General features: G+C 44.2%; 2 protein-coding genes across 2 annotated transcripts in view; both read right to left on the bottom strand.

Annotated features, from left to right (window-relative positions):
• On the bottom strand, window positions 1-12106 carry LOC142087920 (UDP-N-acetylglucosamine transferase subunit ALG13-like). Its single transcript, XM_075162705.1, has 10 exons — window positions 11919-12106; window positions 11267-11441; window positions 9211-9343; window positions 8703-8738; window positions 8515-8570; window positions 7275-7446; window positions 6177-6299; window positions 2486-2526; window positions 1678-1861; window positions 1-516 (listed from the first exon to the last, which is right to left on the bottom strand). The coding sequence occupies exons 1-10, from the start codon at window positions 12104-12106 to the stop codon at window positions 251-253; spliced, it is 1374 nt and encodes a 457-aa protein (XP_075018806.1). The 3' UTR covers window positions 1-250.
• Window positions 12107-13312: 1206 nt separating this feature from the next.
• ALG13 (ALG13 UDP-N-acetylglucosaminyltransferase subunit) overlaps window positions 13313-21714 on the bottom strand; it is a 28951-nt gene continuing 20549 nt past the window's right edge. Inside the window, exons 22-26 of the mRNA XM_075162704.1 lie at window positions 21037-21208; window positions 19939-20061; window positions 16249-16289; window positions 15441-15624; window positions 13313-14279 (exon numbers count right to left, since the gene is read on the bottom strand). Of these exons, the coding sequence (XP_075018805.1) occupies window positions 14014-14279; window positions 15441-15624; window positions 16249-16289; window positions 19939-20061; window positions 21037-21208 (786 nt within the window). The 3' untranslated portion in view covers window positions 13313-14013. The remainder of the gene's footprint in view (window positions 14280-15440; window positions 15625-16248; window positions 16290-19938; window positions 20062-21036; window positions 21209-21714) is intronic.

Below are 21714 nucleotides of genomic sequence, written 5' to 3'. Positions count from 1 at the left end.
TTTGTGTTCCCTGCACTATAGTTCGTGTATACTCTTTCCCTATGCTTTCCTACATAATAGACTAAAACATCCTGTCAAGTCAACTATCACTGCCATAAACCTAAAGAGAAACATGAAATTTGAATGCAGTTTAATCTACTGACCCAGCCCACTAAGACAGAATAATATTTACAAAACAATACTAACATATAGATGACAAACAGGAAACAAGAGAGACCAAGGGCAAGAAGTGAGCTTATAGCTCCCAGATTTACAGTCCCTGAGGCATGTCATGAGGTGCAGGGTTAGGTGAGGCAATATAGCTGACTTGGTGCAGTGGTCCAGAACTTACAGCATTAGCAATTTGTGGAGAATTTCCATAGGGTGGATTTACTGGGTGCCAGGTACTAATATAGCGATAGGCAGGTACTAAAGAATCAAACCCAGGAAGAGATTGCTGGCTGAAAGGGTCCGACACGACTGGGTAATATACTGGCCCGTAGGACAGGGGTGGAGGCTCTGCATTTTGGAAGTTACCTTAAAAAACAGAACAAAATGCACACACTTACCATATTGTACCACTTCTATGGCCTTTTTATGCAGACTTTCATTACCACAAACACGGCACTGTTTCGGTGACCAAAAGGGAAAAACCATTTAGACGACCATTTTATGCCCACCCACGTCCCTCCTAACGGAGGGGTCAAAATCATTTTGGGTCCCAAGGCAGACTAGAGCACAACTTGCTCATCTTCTCGCTAAACCCTGTTCAAGAATTGCTTAGCAGCATTCTGCATGGGAGTGGCAGCTTTTTCAAGAGGGACACAGGCAGAGAGCTAATATATTCTCCCCCTATTTGGTCTCGGACCATACGACACTCATTATGCAAGAGCGCCTAGCTGAACAGGCTGCAGCGTTATCAGAGCAATAAGCCTGTAGGCCTCTGAGCAACGGTTTTGTTACGATGCGCTCCTTTCCAACACTAACCGTTTGCCATGTTCCATAGATTTTAATGAGCTAGGCATCTGACCTCTTTGACATCTTTTTCCTCATTTAATACAATCCTCCTATTTACTGCCAAGCGTGTCTACAAGCTTGTTACAAAGCTGCTAGGAGAAACTAAGTTTTGCTGTAGATTCCGCACACCGCAAGAGACACAGCTAGCAATAAGGGCTACTCAAGACACAACAGCTCAGCACGCTGAGCCTAAAACCACGGTTTGCAACATCTTCCTTTTAAGAAGTCCCGTGGAGGTGAAGTACCGATGCTCAGTGCTTGCCAAAACTCAACTGTCTCCTTTACTTTAAACACAGGCATTCTGTTTCGATACCATGACTACTATTTGCTTATCAGTAAGCAGAGATTCCCTCACAGTTTCAGAAAAAGTTCTCCCAAGCTAAAGTTCGCGTACCTCATACAGGCCTAGAAAGGATTACTTCTTCCTTTTTATGGCTTTAGAAAGCCCTTGACACATTGGTGGCTACACCGGTGGCTCTGACGTACTCTAAGTAGTACCACAGATGGCAGAGGAACTTGCGATAACCCCTTACGAGGCTTAGTCTACGTCCTCCCAACCCCACGCTTCCTACAGCACAGACAAGCTGCAGGCAAGCAGCTCCTAGGGAGCAGTCATGCTCCGAAAGCCTATTCCCTCACTTCTCATTAGTTGTGTATGTGGTCTTATCCTCAAACACTAACCATTTGCAGGTGCTTCCAAGGGAACCTGGTGGACTTCAGTTCGCCCAGCATCAGTGTAGAGCTGAGGTACCGACTGATCTAGGACAGGAGCTGGCTCGGCGTATGCTGGATACACTTCCACGGGTGATGGTGGTGGCACCGGCTGTACATACACCATGGATGGCCAATAGCTCTGATGATAATACTTTGAGAAAAGGGAAAAACACGAGGTCACGCATACAACCACACACTCTCCAGCCCTCCTCCAAATCACTACTTCTATTTCTTCAGCTGAAGAAGCCGACACTACTACTTTTACTTCCCTGAGCAGCAGCACTGACCTGCCCACGACTGCTGGTGCACAGACAACCCTTCAGCAGAGCAAGAGTTCCCCAGACACAGAGAAATGGTGCTAACCAGTCTGAACACAGCTGTTCAGAAGTCCTAGAAGACTCAAACCACACATCTCTAAATGGTCTTTGATGTCTTGTCTACGTACACAAGTTTTCTTAAGAATGGCTCAGGCTCCTCCCCTTATCTTCACAGAAAGAACAGTATTTATCCACCATCCTCCGCAAAACCAAAAACACCACCACCACAACCCAAAGTAAAACAACTAGACATACATACCAGTGTGCTTCACGTTTCGAGTCAGAACTTCACTTCCTGAGCTATACTTTAATTTCCACCAAGCAAGCCTACACTATTAATAGTCAAGTGCACAGGATGCACATTTAGCACACCTGGAAGTCTAATACATCAGTACATTTGTCAAGAAAAACAGCAGGTTTTACAGGCAACTTACTATACTCATTTCAAAAGCACTTACTTGCAATCCCAGATTAAAATAATACCGCAAGACCTTTGTATCTGAAATTAATGGATATGACGTTACAGAGCAGAAGAGTATAAACCGAGAAGCAAAAGAAGTTTACACACATTAAGAGCATTTTATTTTAAGATACTCTTACTTTATAAGTAAAAGTATTTTAGCACTACTTTTTCTTTAAAGTTTTGAGGGTAAAGAATGTATCTTGAATATAAATAGTTGTTAAAACTAGTTTATCTTTTTAAGTTCATCCAGTCATTGCTATTTGGGCAATAGCAGAGCATTTGTCTGACCAACTTATCATCAAAGTCCCACGATGACATGAGCTTTAATTTTGGTTTATTCATCTTGATTACTCAAGCGGTAATTGTCAGTGTTGTTACAAGTCTCCACTCTCTAAGCAACTAGGACTTAAGCAATTCTGGCTTCCTGTTTAGGCTGGGTTTTTATTTAGAGGACAAAGTATTTTATCAAATAAGAATTTGATTATGAGCCCCTAAATTAAGTTCACCACTAAAAGCACTCCCTCCCTTCCTCACTACAGAAATGAGAAAGGGTTTGGAAGCATGCAGACAGGCAGGAGCAGCCATCTCATACGCCAGTGACAAGTCACTCCCAATGTACACACTCCGCATACACATTGCAAATACATGATACACTGACAAGCAATCCCACATGCATGGAGGAACTTTGAAACCGCTCTCCAAGAACAACGGGGGTTTGCACTTGGAAACGCACATCCAACTGCCCAAAAACAGTGAAGCAGTTTTAAACCTTCAAAGTCGACCACTGAAAGGAAAAAAGAGAGCGCGTGTTTTAACCCTACCATGCAGTTCTGGAACTGTGCATGACAAAAACTGTTGTTCTCTCAGAGTCAAATACAGATGTGTTTTAAAGGCTCAGGAAGAGCAAGTCACCTATTCCACAGCAGTAGGTTTGTGCGCGCGTGCACGCGCACAGACTTCGCCTTAGTACCGCTGGAAGCTGAAGGGCAAAGCAGGGAGACAACTCGGAAGGAGCGAGCCACCAAGGGCTTCAACTTAGCTACACCTCCAGAGTTGCCGTGCATGCCACCTTCTTACCACCTACCCGCTTCCCCCCAGGCCAGGGCCTTGGCTCCACACTGCCTCCCTGCCCACCCCCATCTACCACACGTCCACACTTTCCCAGCCCAGCTCTTCACGGTACCGCGTGTCGCCTTTTGCTGCGGACAGGCACAGCATCAGGAACGCAAACCCAGCCTGGAAATGCACGTGTTGCTGTTGCCAATTCTCAACTCTTTTACTGTTCAGCATATCCGATCAGGGCAACAATCCTCACAGCTATTTTAGGAAGTGCACAGAGATCCTTCCTTACATCTAGCAGCTGTAAGCTTACTCCTCAAAGTGCTGGTGATTTGCCTGTGACATTGACCACAGTCCGTAAAATATTAAAAATAACCCAAAGGCTCGCGTAAATGCCAACCTTTCAGCATCTAGCTGAAACTGCATCTCCATTTGAAACAAAGTTGGTTTTTTTTTTTTAAACCTGATTTTGTTCTTCAATTGTTTATGCAAATCTATGCAAAACAAGCATAAGAGCTGAATGAAACAGCTGCTTCATAGCAGCGATAACAGTACAAAGGAAGAGCTGGGAGACTGAAGTGACAAACTGATACTGGAAATACTGACGTCTGTGGAATGCTGGAACAGAAGCCAGTACAGTAGGAGACCAGTTTTTGTTTATATTCCTCTCTTAGATGTCTAGAAATCAAGTCAATCTTCAGTAAAACATGACTACCTTATGAAGCAATAGCTAAGCCAAAGAAAAAGTTAACCACCCTGACATGAAAATGCAAGGACCACAATGACTACTGATAAAAACCTCATCTTACAATGCATCAGGCCAAAAATCATGATAAAACTTTTACTGTGCTGATGGGAAGCTCTGGTCAATCCTGAGCACTACTGCAGTCTCTGGAACACAGCAGTATCAAGCGGTCTTTTATCGACAGCTCCCTCAAATACAAGGGAGCAGGCAAGGGTAGGACACCTAAGGTCACCAGGTTAATAAACATGTTTCACACGCCCGAAGCTCCATTAAAAAAACATCCAAGAGACTCTGAAAATTGGAACAAATGCAGAACGTACCAAGTAATGCTAAGGCACATGGCAGGTTTTCCTCCCAAGTCCAGGACCCCAGTCTGTTGACAAGTGTCACTCTCCCAATCCATACCAGGCCTGCAAGTATCTCTAGCAAAGCGCACAGAACTCTAGGTCAAGTATACCCACATACTTCACCGTGCACTACTCCAAAGCTTCCGGACTTCTTAACTTAAAGGCCACATAGATTATACTACAGCGGTGTGACAACCTAAATGCTACATGCAATCCCTTACTAACCACCAACCTTAAAATCCTTATTCTAGAGTCTATGCCAAGAAGGACGTGGCCAATATTATGTGGAGTCACTCAGCTGAAGAGCCACAGGCAGGGTCTGAAGGGGTTTTTAATCCACATGCACTCCAGATTCTTGTCAGTACACTTAACACCCAATTCTCCCAAGTGCTGAAAGCCTCAGTTAAGGGCATCCAACTAAAGCTGAAAACCATTAACTCTGATGTGTGCACAGTATCATCTAGAGTGATACTACTGCAGCAGGGAAGTGGAAAACAGAATATTCCAGATTAACAAAACCAGGAATTGAGAGCACCTGCAAGAGAGCAGAGTTACTGCAGAGCACATTAGCAGCACCTGTGAACGCAGCAGGCCTTTCAGCAGCCAAGCCACAGTGTTTTGGAACCTGCCTTCTTCCAGATCAACTTCTGACAAGACAGGCATGTTACGTGGTAAATGCGGCTGAAAGAATCCATAGCATTTCAGCCCACAGCAGCTCTGCAACCTACCAGATGCAGCTACCTGAACTGTAGATATCAAGAGTAGCTCTTCACCTTGTCTGAAATTAGCCCTCCAGGATTAGCACATTGAGGAAAGTCCCACACAGGGACAACAGAGCTACTGCAGATGGCAATACGTTGAATCAAGCATGAAAACAATTTGCATTACTGAAATATTTCATGCTCCATCTCCAAGTAATAGATTTTGGAGTAAAAGCCAACAGCTTTACATTCTGATGCAAGAAAAGCTACAACAGCCAGATACCTGGATTTGCACGCTCGTTGCTTAATAGCCGACACGGCCCTTAAACACTGTCATAATTGATGACAGTCTACGAAAAGGCTATGCACCCAAGGAACAACACAACCCTACACTTTATCCCCCGTTTATGATACCACAGAATGACATCTTGGAGCCATACAGGAAAACACCACAATATCCCACTGAACTGTGCAACAGCACGACTTTGTAAGTACACAGATTTTATTTTTTTTAATCAGTTATCAGAAAAACGATTACTCCACCAAGAACCAGTATGATATAGGCCAAGCACTCTCTCCCTCGGTATTCATTTCTTTGGGATGCTGTCTAAAGCTGCCCTAATCACATATTCGAGTCAGATGTGAACTCGCTATTCAGAACTGGGAATTAAAACATTTTTAGCATGAGCATCCATAATGTTATTTCTCACTCCCTGCGAGCTGCAAAAAGCCATTTCTTCTCGCTATAGGTATTCTGTTAAGCTTCCATGGAGAACACAAGTCAGAAGTGTGCCGAAGAGCAGCAGTAGTAAAAGCACAAAATACCATCATTACCTCGAGGCAGATCACTGCCACTGGGATCGCAAGAGTAAGGTGGAAGAACGGCACCAGCTTCTCCCACCTCGCTGACTGGGGGAAGAGGAGCTGAATAAACTGGGAATGGCACTGAAGAAACTGCTACAATTAGAAGGAAACAAAAGGCAAGTCAAATTTGCAATGGCAGGGCAAATGAGCAAGACGCTAAGTTACACAATTAAGCATGCACTCCTTTGTCATCTCAGTGCCCCTAAATACAAGCTTTAACAAAGCTCTCTTTGGCAATCGCTTTAAAAGCGGTCCAGAAGGTGGTTTAAAACCAGATGGGAAGGTCCCAATCTCACAAGCCTTAACCGTATGTCTATCTGCGAGCTTCATATTCCAGTTAAGAATAAACGTCTTTTCAACCATTTCGCCATACTAGAAGGCAGGCCAGACTTTCCTTACATAACTGTCTGTCCTAGAACAACAGGGAACAGACTAATCACTTCAAGTCATCAGAAGTGTGACAATAAGCCCACGAAAATAGGGGAAGGTTCAAGACATGTCAGGCCAAAAATATTTTGGACAGACTACTCTTAAATATTCATGAGGTGGCCCACACGCGTAACACACCAGCAGGTTATTTGTAATGGCATCAGCGAGTAGACAGCCTGGAGAACTGTGCTGACTGAACTCTCAAGCAGAGTGGAAAAAACCAAACCAAAGAGAAAAATGGAGAAGAAAAGGGAGACAGAATTGAGCAGAATTGAAAGTGGAGGGTTTTTTGGATGCTAAAGGAACGGAAGTTACAGAAGACATGAAAAGTCCTCTTTATAAGCAAAACACTTGGCATTCATGGCTAAAGGTGGCAAGGGGGGAACCCAAAGCAGAGACCTCCAATTCCCATGCAAATTCAGGGGCAACTCTCCCCTCCAAAACATGAAAGCAGGAAGTCAGCAGTGAAGTTACAACTACTATTAAGACATTTTAAGCCAAAGCAAGTGATACTTTTTGTTTTGCTGTTGTGGTTTAAAAGCCTTTTGTCTTGGATAGGTAGGAAAAAATAAATGGGAGGGGAAGATGTAACCGGAAACTTAGACATCCCAGTCCACAGCCGTAGTATGTACACTCTACCTGGCCTCCCTAGAGAAAGGGGAGATACTACGACCGGCTGAACTGCTGTTTGGGGGGGAACCGCTGTTGTGACACTGGCTGGAGTGGAGGCAGCAGAATTTGAGGAGAAGCCTGTAGCTGGAGCAGCATAAACACCTGCTGGGGTTGAGATTGCTGCAGAGTTCGCCAACACCTGGAAAAGAGTCAGAGTATTCAGTAGACTGCCTCTACAACTGGCTTTGACAAAGACTGTGGAAATATCACATAGTTCAAAAATGCTCACTTCACATAAATGCATTTTGGAAGTCCTAGCTGTAAAGGCAGCTAACTATCCACGTTCTCTAACAATTGGCTTGAAAATACCAGTTTAGAGTTGCAGACACCTGCAAGGCATCTTCTCACCCCACTGTCTTGCTTATATTTACAGGGAATTGCATTCTTTGCTACAAGATGCTGTAAGGGGCAAGTGGAGGCACCCCACAAACTGACACTAACAGAGCAGGGTGGTCACCTCTCCACAGGGCTGCCACAACAAAGCACTAGATACTACCTTCTGGGGATAGCTGTAGGAAGCCACTCCATCTTGAGGTGACACAGAGACCGGCCCTTCTTCCTGAAGGCATTCCAAAGCAAAGCACGGTCCATTTAAGAGGCAAAGAAGTCACAAAGCACGCACCCCACACCCCTAAATTGTTTTTATTTATTTATGGTCTACACACACACACACAGAGCATCTTTGGTAACTCGAGTAAAAGCAGTTTTATTCTCACATGCACGGGACTGGCTTTCACACCCACTGTAGACCAGTAGGTGACTCAAGATTTAGTTTCAGATTAAAAAAAAGTAAAAAATACTCCAAAGTCAGTTCTATCAGAGGTGTGATCTCTCCAGTCCCACAGGGGAGGAATAAGACTAACTGGAGTAGGACTTGAAGGGCGGCATGATAAAAGCAAGTGCTGTCTGGAGCAGAAAAAGAAGAAAAGTAAACAGCACTCACATACACACTTTCTCTTTGCAGAGGGGAAGGTGGAAAATCATTAACGTACCTAGTACAATTCAGACTGTGCTTGCAGACTCAGACAAAAACCTCACCATTTAGGGAGGAAGAGGAGGGGTGAATATATAAACGAAACCATCATTCCTTTCTTCCAAAAGAAGTCTCTGACCTACTATGTTAAGCCTGCATCCAAGGACAGTTTCTAAGAAGAACGCCACACACTTCAAGGATTCCTAACCTGAACAGACAGTGACTAAAGCTTACCAAGTTTGCTGTAGGTTCCGCTGAACTAAATACTGTTGCAGTTTCACAGTCGGGATCTGGAGGGCACAGGCAAAATTAATTGAAAAGTGTAGCACTAAATCTAACCCTTCAGAAGCTTATAAAAAGGTCGTAACGAGTGCATTACATTCACTAAGCGTTCTATCAGTAAAGGCTGAAGTTTTACTTACCTGGAGGTGCATAGATATATTCTTCCTGAAATTTCCCTACAAGGGGGAGAACGGGAAGCTTTCATTCAGGGTGGGTGGGGGGCGGGGGGAAAGAAAGCTTAAAGCTGAAGTTACCGCAATTACATTTCCGTGCATCCATTAATGAGCTGCTTTCGGAATCACCTTGTTTTGTGCAGAAAAGGTAGACGAACACTCAAGAAACACCCGTTTTGTTATTCCACCACGTATCAAGGTTGCCATTACCAAATTTACACCGCGCACTTCTAAGCAGCAACTTGGCTTGCTACAGACCTACGCAATCACAAGGGCGATGGCGTAGCAAGCTCAAACAGAAGTGACTCGTTTCTGTCAGACAACAAAGAAAAATAACGTGCTCACGCGCATGCGCAAAGCTCACAATAAACAGATGTTTAGGAGATGTAAGGAACCTACTTTGACAGTCAAAAGCACACTGAAGAGCTTCTAAAGCTGTCTTGTCTCTTCGCCCATTAATCCTTTAAGAACTCACCATTTTCACTTGGTTCTTCTTCCTCCTCTGAGGAATTCAGAGTCTGCTTGCTAGGTGGAACAGCATTTGGGCCTCTCCTCGCTACCCAAAATCCTGACGGACCGTGGACAATGGGAGCAGGGCTACCCCGGCTCTAAAAAGCAAAGTCAGAAGCGTGCATTTAGAAATAGTTTAAAGCCTTTCCATGCTCTACACACACACAGTAGCTGGCAGACCAAGCTCGCTGCAACCACAGCTTACTACAATTACCAGTTGCACGTCTGTCCCTAGGCACCTTGATTGCGGACACATTTCTTTCCTTCACCTTTTGTTCTGCCTAGCATACTTAAGGCAATTTATTTTTGAAGACCAACCACTGTCCTACGCGACACAGTCAAGTTGCTCCCTCCCAGAACTTAGCCCGCTTTATCTCAAGCTCAAACAAAGCCGGAAAGGAGGAAGCACACCCCAGACAACAGCCAAGACTGCTACCCCCAACACATACTCCTGCATTCCTCATCCGGGAGCATTCCCACCGCACCAACTGCAGACCAGTTCATCCAGATACTCTCACTATCATGGAAAAAGCTTATCTTCAGTCACAATTAGTGAAACCCATGGGTGGCTGCTGGCACAGGCACCGCTGCCTGCACTAACTTGACCCACACACCCAAGCCTGACTCTTACAGAGAGCAGCACCCATCAAGGTTTCCCACAGGACTCCTTTAACACTTCACGCGCCCTTTGTCTTTGCATTGAAGTCAGTCCTTAGCTGCACCACAATTTAAAATACAGACTTCTCTGAAGCAGGAACATAGGATTGAGATGCTCGAGTAAAAGAAGTCGATTCACTCTTTTGTGATGGCTAAGGTGACACTCAAAATTCTCCTCAGAAGACATGGTGACTATGAGATCGATAAAGTGCTCAGAGAGGCTTGTGAGATTTCCAAGGTTGAAGCAGAGGTGCTAAGTCACAAGGTTCTCCCACCAGGCCTCTGGCAGGATGGCAGAGTTTTCTGCGAGATGCATCTTTCCCCAGGAAATGTTATATTCCTTTACTAAACAAGACAAGGAAGAGACAGAGAAAAGGCTTTGGCATTGACAAAAAAACACAGTCACTGACTGAACATGAAAAACTACTCATTTGGAGCTGCAGGCATATAGTCTAGCAATGGGGAGGAAAAGCTAGTAAGCTATATTGATTTCACGTCCGAAAAAAAATTGCAGGATAATCCATCCTTAGTCCTTGACACTCTGGGAGGAAAAGCACAGCAAGGATTACAGATCTAGCACATGAGGACAAATGAAAAAATGGCTGCTGCCGAAACAGCCCTGAGCAGATTCCCTCTCTCTCATTTAAATACAAGTTTAACATTTGTTAACTTCACTGCTTCAACACAGTAAAAAGAAATTCAAACCTACCAGAGTTTGGGGTTTTTTTTGTTTTGGTTTATTTTCAGGGTTTTTCTTTGTTTGGTTTGGTTTTGTTTGTTGTGCCACTTTATCCACAACCCAACAGAAAGACTGTTTTAAGAGAAGTCTCGATTTGGAATTTTCTCCTCTGTCCACAGCAGAAGAAACTGTTTCAGGAACAACATGCTAGCCCAAACATCACAACTATAAATTCATAGGAACAATCCAGGCTACCACTATGCAGTTTCTGCATCTAGTTACACAAACAAATTACAGCATGGCAAACAAGTGAAAAGCTTTCTCCCACAATATTTAGAGCTAGACAGACATCCACAATAGGAAGGGATTTGTTTTGTTTGCAAACTGCAATGAAAAAGAAGAAACGTGACCCTACTTTGATGAAAATATACTAAAGAGAAAACAAGTGCTGCCGGTGAGGGGAGGGAGAAAGAAGGGGAACATTTAGAAAAACTGAGGTTTTAAGCAGGTGTTACAGGATCTAGACTTATTTCAGCCTTCCCTTCTCAAAAACATGTTCACTCCAAGGGGGGAGAAGGAAAAAAAAAAAAAAGAAAAGGATGCTGTGAATATTTAAGTAAAGCAGTGCTGCGCATTTGTACAGCTTTCCCCCCCTCTCCTCTCTCTTTGAGAGGTTTTAACATACCCCTTGTTCATAACTTACTGGTAAAGTAGGAAAAGCAGTGTCATCCTCTCCTTCAATTTCATAGAAAGTTATAGTTTCTTCTGGTCCTTGAGGCTCCTCTCCATTCTCTGGTACAAACCCATACTGACATTCCTTATTCACACACTGCATCTGACGGCGGCTACGGCTGTACGAGCTTTAAAAACAAGAAAGGAGCTTAGGAATCATCACTGTTCTGGAGTTTCACCTTGGTTTTGTTGCTCAGTTTTAACTTTGCTCTTTTTGGACAGGCACAATAAACCCTTTGTTTCGTACTGTGCCACTAACAGCCAACTCAGCCCTCCACATACCACCATCCTCCCCAACTCTTTTAGAGCAATGTTTTGTAAAGAGGTTTATATTCACTTACCAGGACCTGCAGGAGAAATTGTCATAGCTCTGATAGCATCTCTTTCCTGGACTGGGGTAGAATGCTATTTGAGGGCCAACCATGTTGTGCCTGTTTATAAATCGGGCAGATCCCCTAAGTTTAAAGGGTAAAAGGTGCAATTACCAGGAAGTGCCTCTCAGATGGAACTCATTTGTACTTTTCCCTGTCAACTAGCACAAACTCTCTCCTAACTAGTCTGCAGCAAGAAGGAATAGAAAATGAGTGGTTTTCAAGGCTTCATACCTTGTCATCCCAAATCCACGGTTATGTCTCTGAGGAGGATTCTGAGGAGGATAGGGCTCGTAAGGTGCCATGTTTCCACCACCCTGTGAGCAGCGAACTGGAGGAGAGCACTCCTCACAACTGCCAAAAATAGCTTCCCCCCATGCTCCCTGCCAGAGAAGGCAGAAATAGCTGAAGCTGTTGTACATGATGCAGTGGCAACACAGGTAATCATAACTGAACTCCAACTCCTATCCAGAGCATTTCTGCTCCAGTCTCAGCACTACACATTAGGACAAGCTGAATCTTGCTATCAAGACGACAAGCAAGCTGAATAACCAAGTTTCCTTTTACAGCCCCAACCAATACCTCAAGAGGAAAATTAACTGTAGGAACCAGTTAGGAGAAGGGAGCTGCCATGAGCTTCTGCCTTCTGAAAAGAACTTTCCAGCAAAACACTTGGCATTGATGGCTAAAGGTGGCAAGGGGGGAACCCAAAGCAGAGACCTCCAATTCCCATGCAAATTCAGGGGCAACTGTCCCCTCCAAAACATGAAAGCAGGAAGTCAGCAGTGAAGTTACAACTACTATTAAGACATTTTAAGCCAAAGCAAGTGATACTTTTTGTTTTGCTGTTGTGGTTTAAAAGCCTTTTGTCTTGGATAGGTAGGAAAAAATAAATGGGAGGGGAAGATGTAACCGAAAACTTAAGACATCCCAGTCCACAGCCGTAGTATGTACACTCTACCTGGCCTCCCTAGAGAAAGGGGAGATACTACGACCGGCTGAACTGCTGTTTGGGGGGGAACTGCTGTTGTGACACTGGCTGGAGTGGAGGCAGCAGAATCTGAGGAGAAGCCTGTAGCTGGAGCAGCATAAACACCTGCTGGGGTTGAGATTGCTGCAGAGTTCACCAACACCTGGAAAAGAGTCAGAGTATTCAGTAGACTGCCTCTACAAAGCAGTAAAAGATTGTTAAATAAGTATCTTTCCCGGTTTTCAGGGCCTCCGGCACTAAGCCAGCATCACCCGCACTTGTGCCCTTGTTTGTTACCCCAGGACAGGGCTATGCCACCATGATGCCCCCAGGGCTGCGGGCAGGGCCCAGCTCGCGCCCACTTCTTGTTGATTTTGCACGTACAGTGCAAGGTTCTATCAAGGACAGAGCCTGTGCATTTGAAAGAATTGCAGTTCATGTGCAGACTATTCAATGTTTTCTTCCTCAACTTATCAACAAAAACAAGCTAGAGCTTTCCACTGCACTTCATTCTCATGCTGAAAGCATTTGCTACTTCCTCATAGAAGGCTGGAGCAACCTTATCCCACACAAGAGAACTACATTTCTTCAGTCCAGGCTGTTGGATGACTAATTGTCAGGAACACACCTGCCAGAAATGAATGACCACTCATTTTCATGTGTTCAATGCTTTTATTTTGTGCTATCAGTGCAAAATAAACACCAAGACTACCACCATTTGTGCAACAGCTTTCACAAAACAAATCTCACAAACATACAGAAATATACAACAGATCAAAACAGTATTCTTACACTTTCAAGAGTCATGAAACCTACGCAGAATGAAATTAGACAGAAGAAATACAGCTGTTACAAATATGTGACCACTAGTAGCAAAAAAGTTTTGTTTTGCGAAATCTGAGAAAGCCAACCTATTTCAAATATTTTCATCCCCTAATAACCCTGTGCCCAATTTTTATCTGTAGTTGTAATAGCAGCCTATTTCAGTGCTTAAACAACAGCCTGGTCTTTAAGTGTTCCAGTGTAACCCCTCACAGAGGTACCTGATGCAACATTCCTTTAGTGATAGCATATGTTTTTACTCATACTCTATGTAGTCAAATTCAAGCTTTGTGTTCCCTGCACTATAGTTCGTGTATACTCTTTCCCTATGCTTTCCTACATAATAGACTAAAACATCCTGTCAAGTCAACTATCACTGCCATAAACCTAAAGAGAAACATGAAATTTGAATGCAGTTTAATCTACTGACCCAGCCCACTAAGACAGAATAATATTTACAAAACAATACTAACATATAGATGACAAACAGGAAACAAGAGAGACCAAGGGCAAGAAGTGAGCTTATAGCTCCCAGATTTACAGTCCCTGAGGCATGTCATGAGGTGCAGGGTTAGGTGAGGCAATATAGCTGACTTGGTGCAGTGGTCCAGAACTTACAGCATTAGCAATTTGTGGAGAATTTCCATAGGGTGGATTTACTGGGTGCCAGGTACTAATATAGCGATAGGCAGGTACTAAAGAATCAAACCCAGGAAGAGATTGCTGGCTGAAAGGGTCCGACACGACTGGGTAATATACTGGCCCGTAGGACAGGGGTGGAGGCTCTGCATTTTGGAAGTTACCTTAAAAAACAGAACAAAATGCACACACTTACCATATTGTACCACTTCTATGGCCTTTTTATGCAGACTTTCATTACCACAAACACGGCACTGTTTCGGTGACCAAAAGGGAAAAACCATTTAGACGACCATTTTATGCCCACCCACGTCCCTCCTAACGGAGGGGTCAAAATCATTTTGGGTCCCAAGGCAGACTAGAGCACAACTTGCTCATCTTCTCGCTAAACCCTGTTCAAGAATTGCTTAGCAGCATTCTGCATGGGAGTGGCAGCTTTTTCAAGAGGGACACAGGCAGAGAGCTAATATATTCTCCCCCTATTTGGTCTCGGACCATACGACACTCATTATGCAAGAGCGCCTAGCTGAACAGGCTGCAGCGTTATCAGAGCAATAAGCCTGTAGGCCTCTGAGCAACGGTTTTGTTACGATGCGCTCCTTTCCAACACTAACCGTTTGCCATGTTCCATAGATTTTAATGAGCTAGGCATCTGACCTCTTTGACATCTTTTTCCTCATTTAATACAATCCTCCTATTTACTGCCAAGCGTGTCTACAAGCTTGTTACAAAGCTGCTAGGAGAAACTAAGTTTTGCTGTAGATTCCGCACACCGCAAGAGACACAGCTAGCAATAAGGGCTACTCAAGACACAACAGCTCAGCACGCTGAGCCTAAAACCACGGTTTGCAACATCTTCCTTTTAAGAAGTCCCGTGGAGGTGAAGTACCGATGCTCAGTGCTTGCCAAAACTCAACTGTCTCCTTTACTTTAAACACAGGCATTCTGTTTCGATACCATGACTACTATTTGCTTATCAGTAAGCAGAGATTCCCTCACAGTTTCAGAAAAAGTTCTCCCAAGCTAAAGTTCGCGTACCTCATACAGGCCTAGAAAGGATTACTTCTTCCTTTTTATGGCTTTAGAAAGCCCTTGACACATTGGTGGCTACACCGGTGGCTCTGACGTACTCTAAGTAGTACCACAGATGGCAGAGGAACTTGCGATAACCCCTTACGAGGCTTAGTCTACGTCCTCCCAACCCCACGCTTCCTACAGCACAGACAAGCTGCAGGCAAGCAGCTCCTAGGGAGCAGTCATGCTCCGAAAGCCTATTCCCTCACTTCTCATTAGTTGTGTATGTGGTCTTATCCTCAAACACTAACCATTTGCAGGTGCTTCCAAGGGAACCTGGTGGACTTCAGTTCGCCCAGCATCAGTGTAGAGCTGAGGTACCGACTGATCTAGGACAGGAGCTGGCTCGGCGTATGCTGGATACACTTCCACGGGTGATGGTGGTGGCACCGGCTGTACATACACCATGGATGGCCAATAGCTCTGATGATAATACTTTGAGAAAAGGGAAAAACACGAGGTCACGCATACAACCACACACTCTCCAGCCCTCCTCCAAATCACTACTTCTATTTCTTCAGCTGAAGAAGCCGACACTACTACTTTTACTTCCCTGAGCAGCAGCACTGACCTGCCCACGACTGCTGGTGCACAGACAACCCTTCAGCAGAGCAAGAGTTCCCCAGACACAGAGAAATGGTGCTAACCAGTCTGAACACAGCTGTTCAGAAGTCCTAGAAGACTCAAACCACACATCTCTAAATGGTCTTTGATGTCTTGTCTACGTACACAAGTTTTCTTAAGAATGGCTCAGGCTCCTCCCCTTATCTTCACAGAAAGAACAGTATTTATCCACCATCCTCCGCAAAACCAAAAACACCACCACCACAACCCAAAGTAAAACAACTAGACATACATACCAGTGTGCTTCACGTTTCGAGTCAGAACTTCACTTCCTGAGCTATACTTTAATTTCCACCAAGCAAGCCTACACTATTAATAGTCAAGTGCACAGGATGCACATTTAGCACACCTGGAAGTCTAATACATCAGTACATTTGTCAAGAAAAACAGCAGGTTTTACAGGCAACTTACTATACTCATTTCAAAAGCACTTACTTGCAATCCCAGATTAAAATAATACCGCAAGACCTTTGTATCTGAAATTAATGGATATGACGTTACAGAGCAGAAGAGTATAAACCGAGAAGCAAAAGAAGTTTACACACATTAAGAGCATTTTATTTTAAGATACTCTTACTTTATAAGTAAAAGTATTTTAGCACTACTTTTTCTTTAAAGTTTTGAGGGTAAAGAATGTATCTTGAATATAAATAGTTGTTAAAACTAGTTTATCTTTTCAAGTTCATCCAGTCATTGCTATTTGGGCAATAGCAGAGCATTTGTCTGACCAACTTATCATCAAAGTCCCACGATGACATGAGCTTTAATTTTGGTTTATTCATCTTGATTACTCAAGCGGTAATTGTCAGTGTTGTTACAAGTCTCCACTCTCTAAGCAACTAGGACTTAAGCAATTCTGGCTTCCTGTTTAGGCTGGGTTTTTATTTAGAGGACAAAGTATTTTATCAAATAAGAATTTGATTATGAGCCCCTAAATTAAGTTCACCACTAAAAGCACTCCCTCCCTTCCTCACTACAGAAATGAGAAAGGGTTTGGAAGCATGCAGACAGGCAGGAGCAGCCATCTCATACGCCAGTGACAAGTCACTCCCAATGTACACACTCCGCATACACATTGCAAATACATGATACACTGACAAGCAATCCCACATGCATGGAGGAACTTTGAAACCGCTCTCCAAGAACAACGGGGGTTTGCACTTGGAAACGCACATCCAACTGCCCAAAAACAGTGAAGCAGTTTTAAACCTTCAAAGTCGACCACTGAAAGGAAAAAAGAGAGCGCGTGTTTTAACCCTACCATGCAGTTCTGGAACTGTGCATGACAAAAACTGTTGTTCTCTCAGAGTCAAATACAGATGTGTTTTAAAGGCTCAGGAAGAGCAAGTCACCTATTCCACAGCAGTAGGTTTGTGCGCGCGTGCACGCGCACAGACTTCGCCTTAGTACCGCTGGAAGCTGAAGGGCAAAGCAGGGAGACAACTCGGAAGGAGCGAGCCACCAAGGGCTTCAACTTAGCTACACCTCCAGAGTTGCCGTGCATGCCACCTTCTTACCACCTACCCGCTTCCCCCCAGGCCAGGGCCTTGGCTCCACACTGCCTCCCTGCCCACCCCCATCTACCACACGTCCACACTTTCCCAGCCCAGCTCTTCACGGTACCGCGTGTCGCCTTTTGCTGCGGACAGGCACAGCATCAGGAACGCAAACCCAGCCTGGAAATGCACGTGTTGCTGTTGCCAATTCTCAACTCTTTTACTGTTCAGCATATCCGATCAGGGCAACAATCCTCACAGCTATTTTAGGAAGTGCACAGAGATCCTTCCTTACATCTAGCAGCTGTAAGCTTACTCCTCAAAGTGCTGGTGATTTGCCTGTGACATTGACCACAGTCCGTAAAATATTAAAAATAACCCAAAGGCTCGCGTAAATGCCAACCTTTCAGTATCTAGCTGAAACTGCATCTCCATTTGAAACAAAGTTGGTTTTTTTTTTTAAACCTGATTTTGTTCTTCAATTGTTTATGCAAATCTATGCAAAACAAGCATAAGAGCTGAATGAAACAGCTGCTTCATAGCAGCGATAACAGTACAAAGGAAGAGCTGGGAGACTGAAGTGACAAACTGATACTGGAAATACTGACGTCTGTGGAATGCTGGAACAGAAGCCAGTACAGTAGGAGACCAGTTTTTGTTTATATTCCTCTTTTAGATGTCTAGAAATCAAGTCAATCTTCAGTAAAACATGACTACCTTATGAAGCAATAGCTAAGCCAAAAAAAAAGTTAACCACCCTGACATGAAAATGCAAGGACCACAATGACTACTGATAAAAACCTCATCTTACAATGCATCAGGCCAAAAATCATGATAAAACTTTTACTGTGCTGATGGGAAGCTCTGGTCAATCCTGAGCACTACTGCAGTCTCTGGAACACAGCAGTATCAAGCGGTCTTTTATCGACAGCTCCCTCAAATACAAGGGAGCAGGCAAGGGTAGGACACCTAAGGTCACCAGGTTAATAAACATGTTTCACACGCCCGAAGCTCCATTAAAAAAACATCCAAGAGACTCTGAAAATTGGAACAAATGCAGAACGTACCAAGTAATGCTAAGGCACATGGCAGGTTTTCCTCCCAAGTCCAGGACCCCAGTCTGTTGACAAGTGTCACTCTCCCAATCCATACCAGGCCTGCAAGTATCTCTAGCAAAGCGCACAGAACTCTAGGTCAAGTATACCCACATACTTCACCGTGCACTACTCCAAAGCTTCCGGACTTCTTAACTTAAAGGCCACATAGATTATACTACAGCGGTGTGACAACCTAAATGCTACATGCAATCCCTTACTAACCACCAACCTTAAAATCCTTATTCTAGAGTCTATGCCAAGAAGGACGTGGCCAATATTATGTGGAGTCACTCAGCTGAAGAGCCACAGGCAGGGTCTGAAGGGGTTTTTAATCCACATGCACTCCAGATTCTTGTCAGTACACTTAACACCCAATTCTCCCAAGTGCTGAAAGCCTCAGTTAAGGGCATCCAACTAAAGCTGAAAACCATTAACTCTGATGTGTGCACAGTATCATCTAGAGTGATACTACTGCAGCAGGGAAGTGGAAAACAGAATATTCCAGATTAACAAAACCAGGAATTGAGAGCACCTGCAAGAGAGCAGAGTTACTGCAGAGCACATTAGCAGCACCTGTCAACGCAGCAGGCCTTTCAGCAGCCAAGCCACAGTGTTTTGGAACCTGCCTTCTTCCAGATCAACTTCTGACAAGACAGGCATGTTACGTGGTAAATGCGGCTGAAAGAATCCATAGCATTTCAGCCCACAGCAGCTCTGCAACCTACCAGATGCAGCTACCTGAACTGTAGATATCAAGAGTAGCTCTTCACCTTGTCTGAAATTAGCCCTCCAGGATTAGCACATTGAGGAAAGTCCCACACAGGGACAACAGAGCTACTGCAGATGGCAATACGTTGAATCAAGCATGAAAACAATTTGCATTACTGAAATATTTCATGCTCCATCTCCAAGTAATAGATTTTGGAGTAAAAGCCAACAGCTTTACATTCTGATGCAAGAAAAGCTACAACAGCCAGATACCTGGATTTGCACGCTCGTTGCTTAATAGCCGACACGGCCCTTAAACACTGTCATAATTGATGACAGTCTACGAAAAGGCTATGCACCCAAGGAACAACACAACCCTACACTTTATCCCCCGTTTATGATACCACAGAATGACATCTTGGAGCCATACAGGAAAACAACACAATATCCCACTGAACTGTGCAACAGCACGACTTTGTAAGTACACAGATTTTATTTTTTTTAATCAGTTATCAGAAAAACGATTACTCCACCAAGAACCAGTATGATATAGGCCAAGCACTCTCTCCCTCGGTATTCATTTCTTTGGGATGCTGTCTAAAGCTGCCCTAATCACATATTCGAGTCAGATGTGAACTCGCTATTCAGAACTGGGAATTAAAACATTTTTAGCATGAGCATCCATAATGTTATTTCTCACTCCCTGCGAGCTGCAAAAAGCCATTTCTTCTCGCTATAGGTATTCTGTTAAGCTTCCATGGAGAACACAAGTCAGAAGTGTGCCGAAGAGCAGCAGTAGTAAAAGCACAAAATACCATCATTACCTCGAGGCAGATCACTGCCACTGGGATCGCAAGAGTAAGGTGGAAGAACGGCACCAGCTTCTCCCACCTCGCTGACTGGGGGAAGAGGAGCTGAATAAACTGGGAATGGCACTGAAGAAACTGCTACAATTAGAAGGAAACAAAAGGCAAGTCAAATTTGCAATGGCAGGGCAAATGAGCAAGACGCTAAGTTACACAATTAAGCATGCACTCCTTTGTCATCTCAGTGCCCCTAAATACAAGCTTTAACAAAGCTCTCTTTGGCAATCGCTTTAAAAGCGGTCCAGAAGGTGGTTTAAAACCAGATGGGAAGGTCCCAATCTCACAAGCCTTAACCGTATGTCTATCTGCGAGCTTCATATTCCAGTTAAGAATAAACGTCTTTTCAACCATTTCGCCATACTAGAAGGCAGGCCAGACTTTCCTTACATAACTGTCTGTCCTAGAACAACAGGGAACAGACTAATCACTTCAAGTCATCAGAAGTGTGACAATAAGCCCACGAAAATAGGGGAAGGTTCAAGACATGTCAGGCCAAAAATATTTTGGACAGACTACTCTTAAATATTCATGAGGTGGCCCACACGCGTAACACACCAGCAGGTTATTTGTAATGGCATCAGCGAGTAGACAGCCTGGAGAACTGTGCTGACTGAACTCTCAAGCAGAGTGGAAAAAACCAAACCAAAGAGAAAAATGGAGAAGAAAAGGGAGACAGAATTGAGCAGAATTGAAAGTGGAGGGTTTTTTGGATGCTAAAGGAACGGAAGTTACAGAAGACATGAAAAGTCCTCTTTATAAGCAAAACACTTGGCATTCATGGCTAAAGGTGGCAAGGGGGGAACCCAAAGCAGAGACCTCCAATTCCCATGCAAATTCAGGGGCAACTCTCCCCTCCAAAACATGAAAGCAGGAAGTCAGCAGTGAAGTTACAACTACTATTAAGACATTTTAAGCCAAAGCAAGTGATACTTTTTGTTTTGCTGTTGTGGTTTAAAAGCCTTTTGTCTTGGATAGGTAGGAAAAAATAAATGGGAGGGGAAGATGTAACCGAAAACTTAGACATCCCAGTCCACAGCCGTAGTATGTACACTCTACCTGGCCTCCCTAGAGAAAGGGGAGATACTACGACCGGCTGAACTGCTGTTTGGGGGGGAACTGCTGTTGTGACACTGGCTGGAGTGGAGGCAGCAGAATTTGAGGAGAAGCCTGTAGCTGGAGCAGCATAAACACCTGCTGGGGTTGAGATTGCTGCAGAGTTCGCCAACACCTGGAAAAGAGTCAGAGTATTCAGTAGACTGCCTCTACAACTGGCTTTGACAAAGACTGTGGAAATATCACATAGTTCAAAAATGCTCACTTCACATAAATGCATTTTGGAAGTCCTAGCTGTAAAGGCAGCTAACTATCCACGTTCTCTAACAATTGGCTTGAAAATACCAGTTTAGAGTTGCAGACACCTGCAAGGCATCTTCTCACCCCACTGTCTTGCTTATATTTACAGGGAATTGCATTCTTTGCTACAAGATGCTGTAAGGGGCAAGTGGAGGCACCCCACAAACTGACACTAACAGAGCAGGGTGGTCACCTCTCCACAGGGCTGCCACAACAAAGCACTAGATACTACCTTCTGGGGATAGCTGTAGGAAGCCACTCCATCTTGAGGTGACACAGAGACCGGCCCTTCTTCCTGAAGGCATTCCAAAGCAAAGCACGGTCCATTTAAGAGGCAAAGAAGTCACAAAGCACGCACCCCACACCCCTAAATTGTTTTTA

Source organism: Calonectris borealis, chromosome 13 (assembly GCF_964195595.1).
Source record: "Calonectris borealis chromosome 13, bCalBor7.hap1.2, whole genome shotgun sequence".
NCBI classification, from domain to species: Eukaryota; Metazoa; Chordata; class Aves; order Procellariiformes; family Procellariidae; genus Calonectris; species Calonectris borealis.
This window is presented reverse-complemented; position numbering and strand designations above follow the sequence as displayed.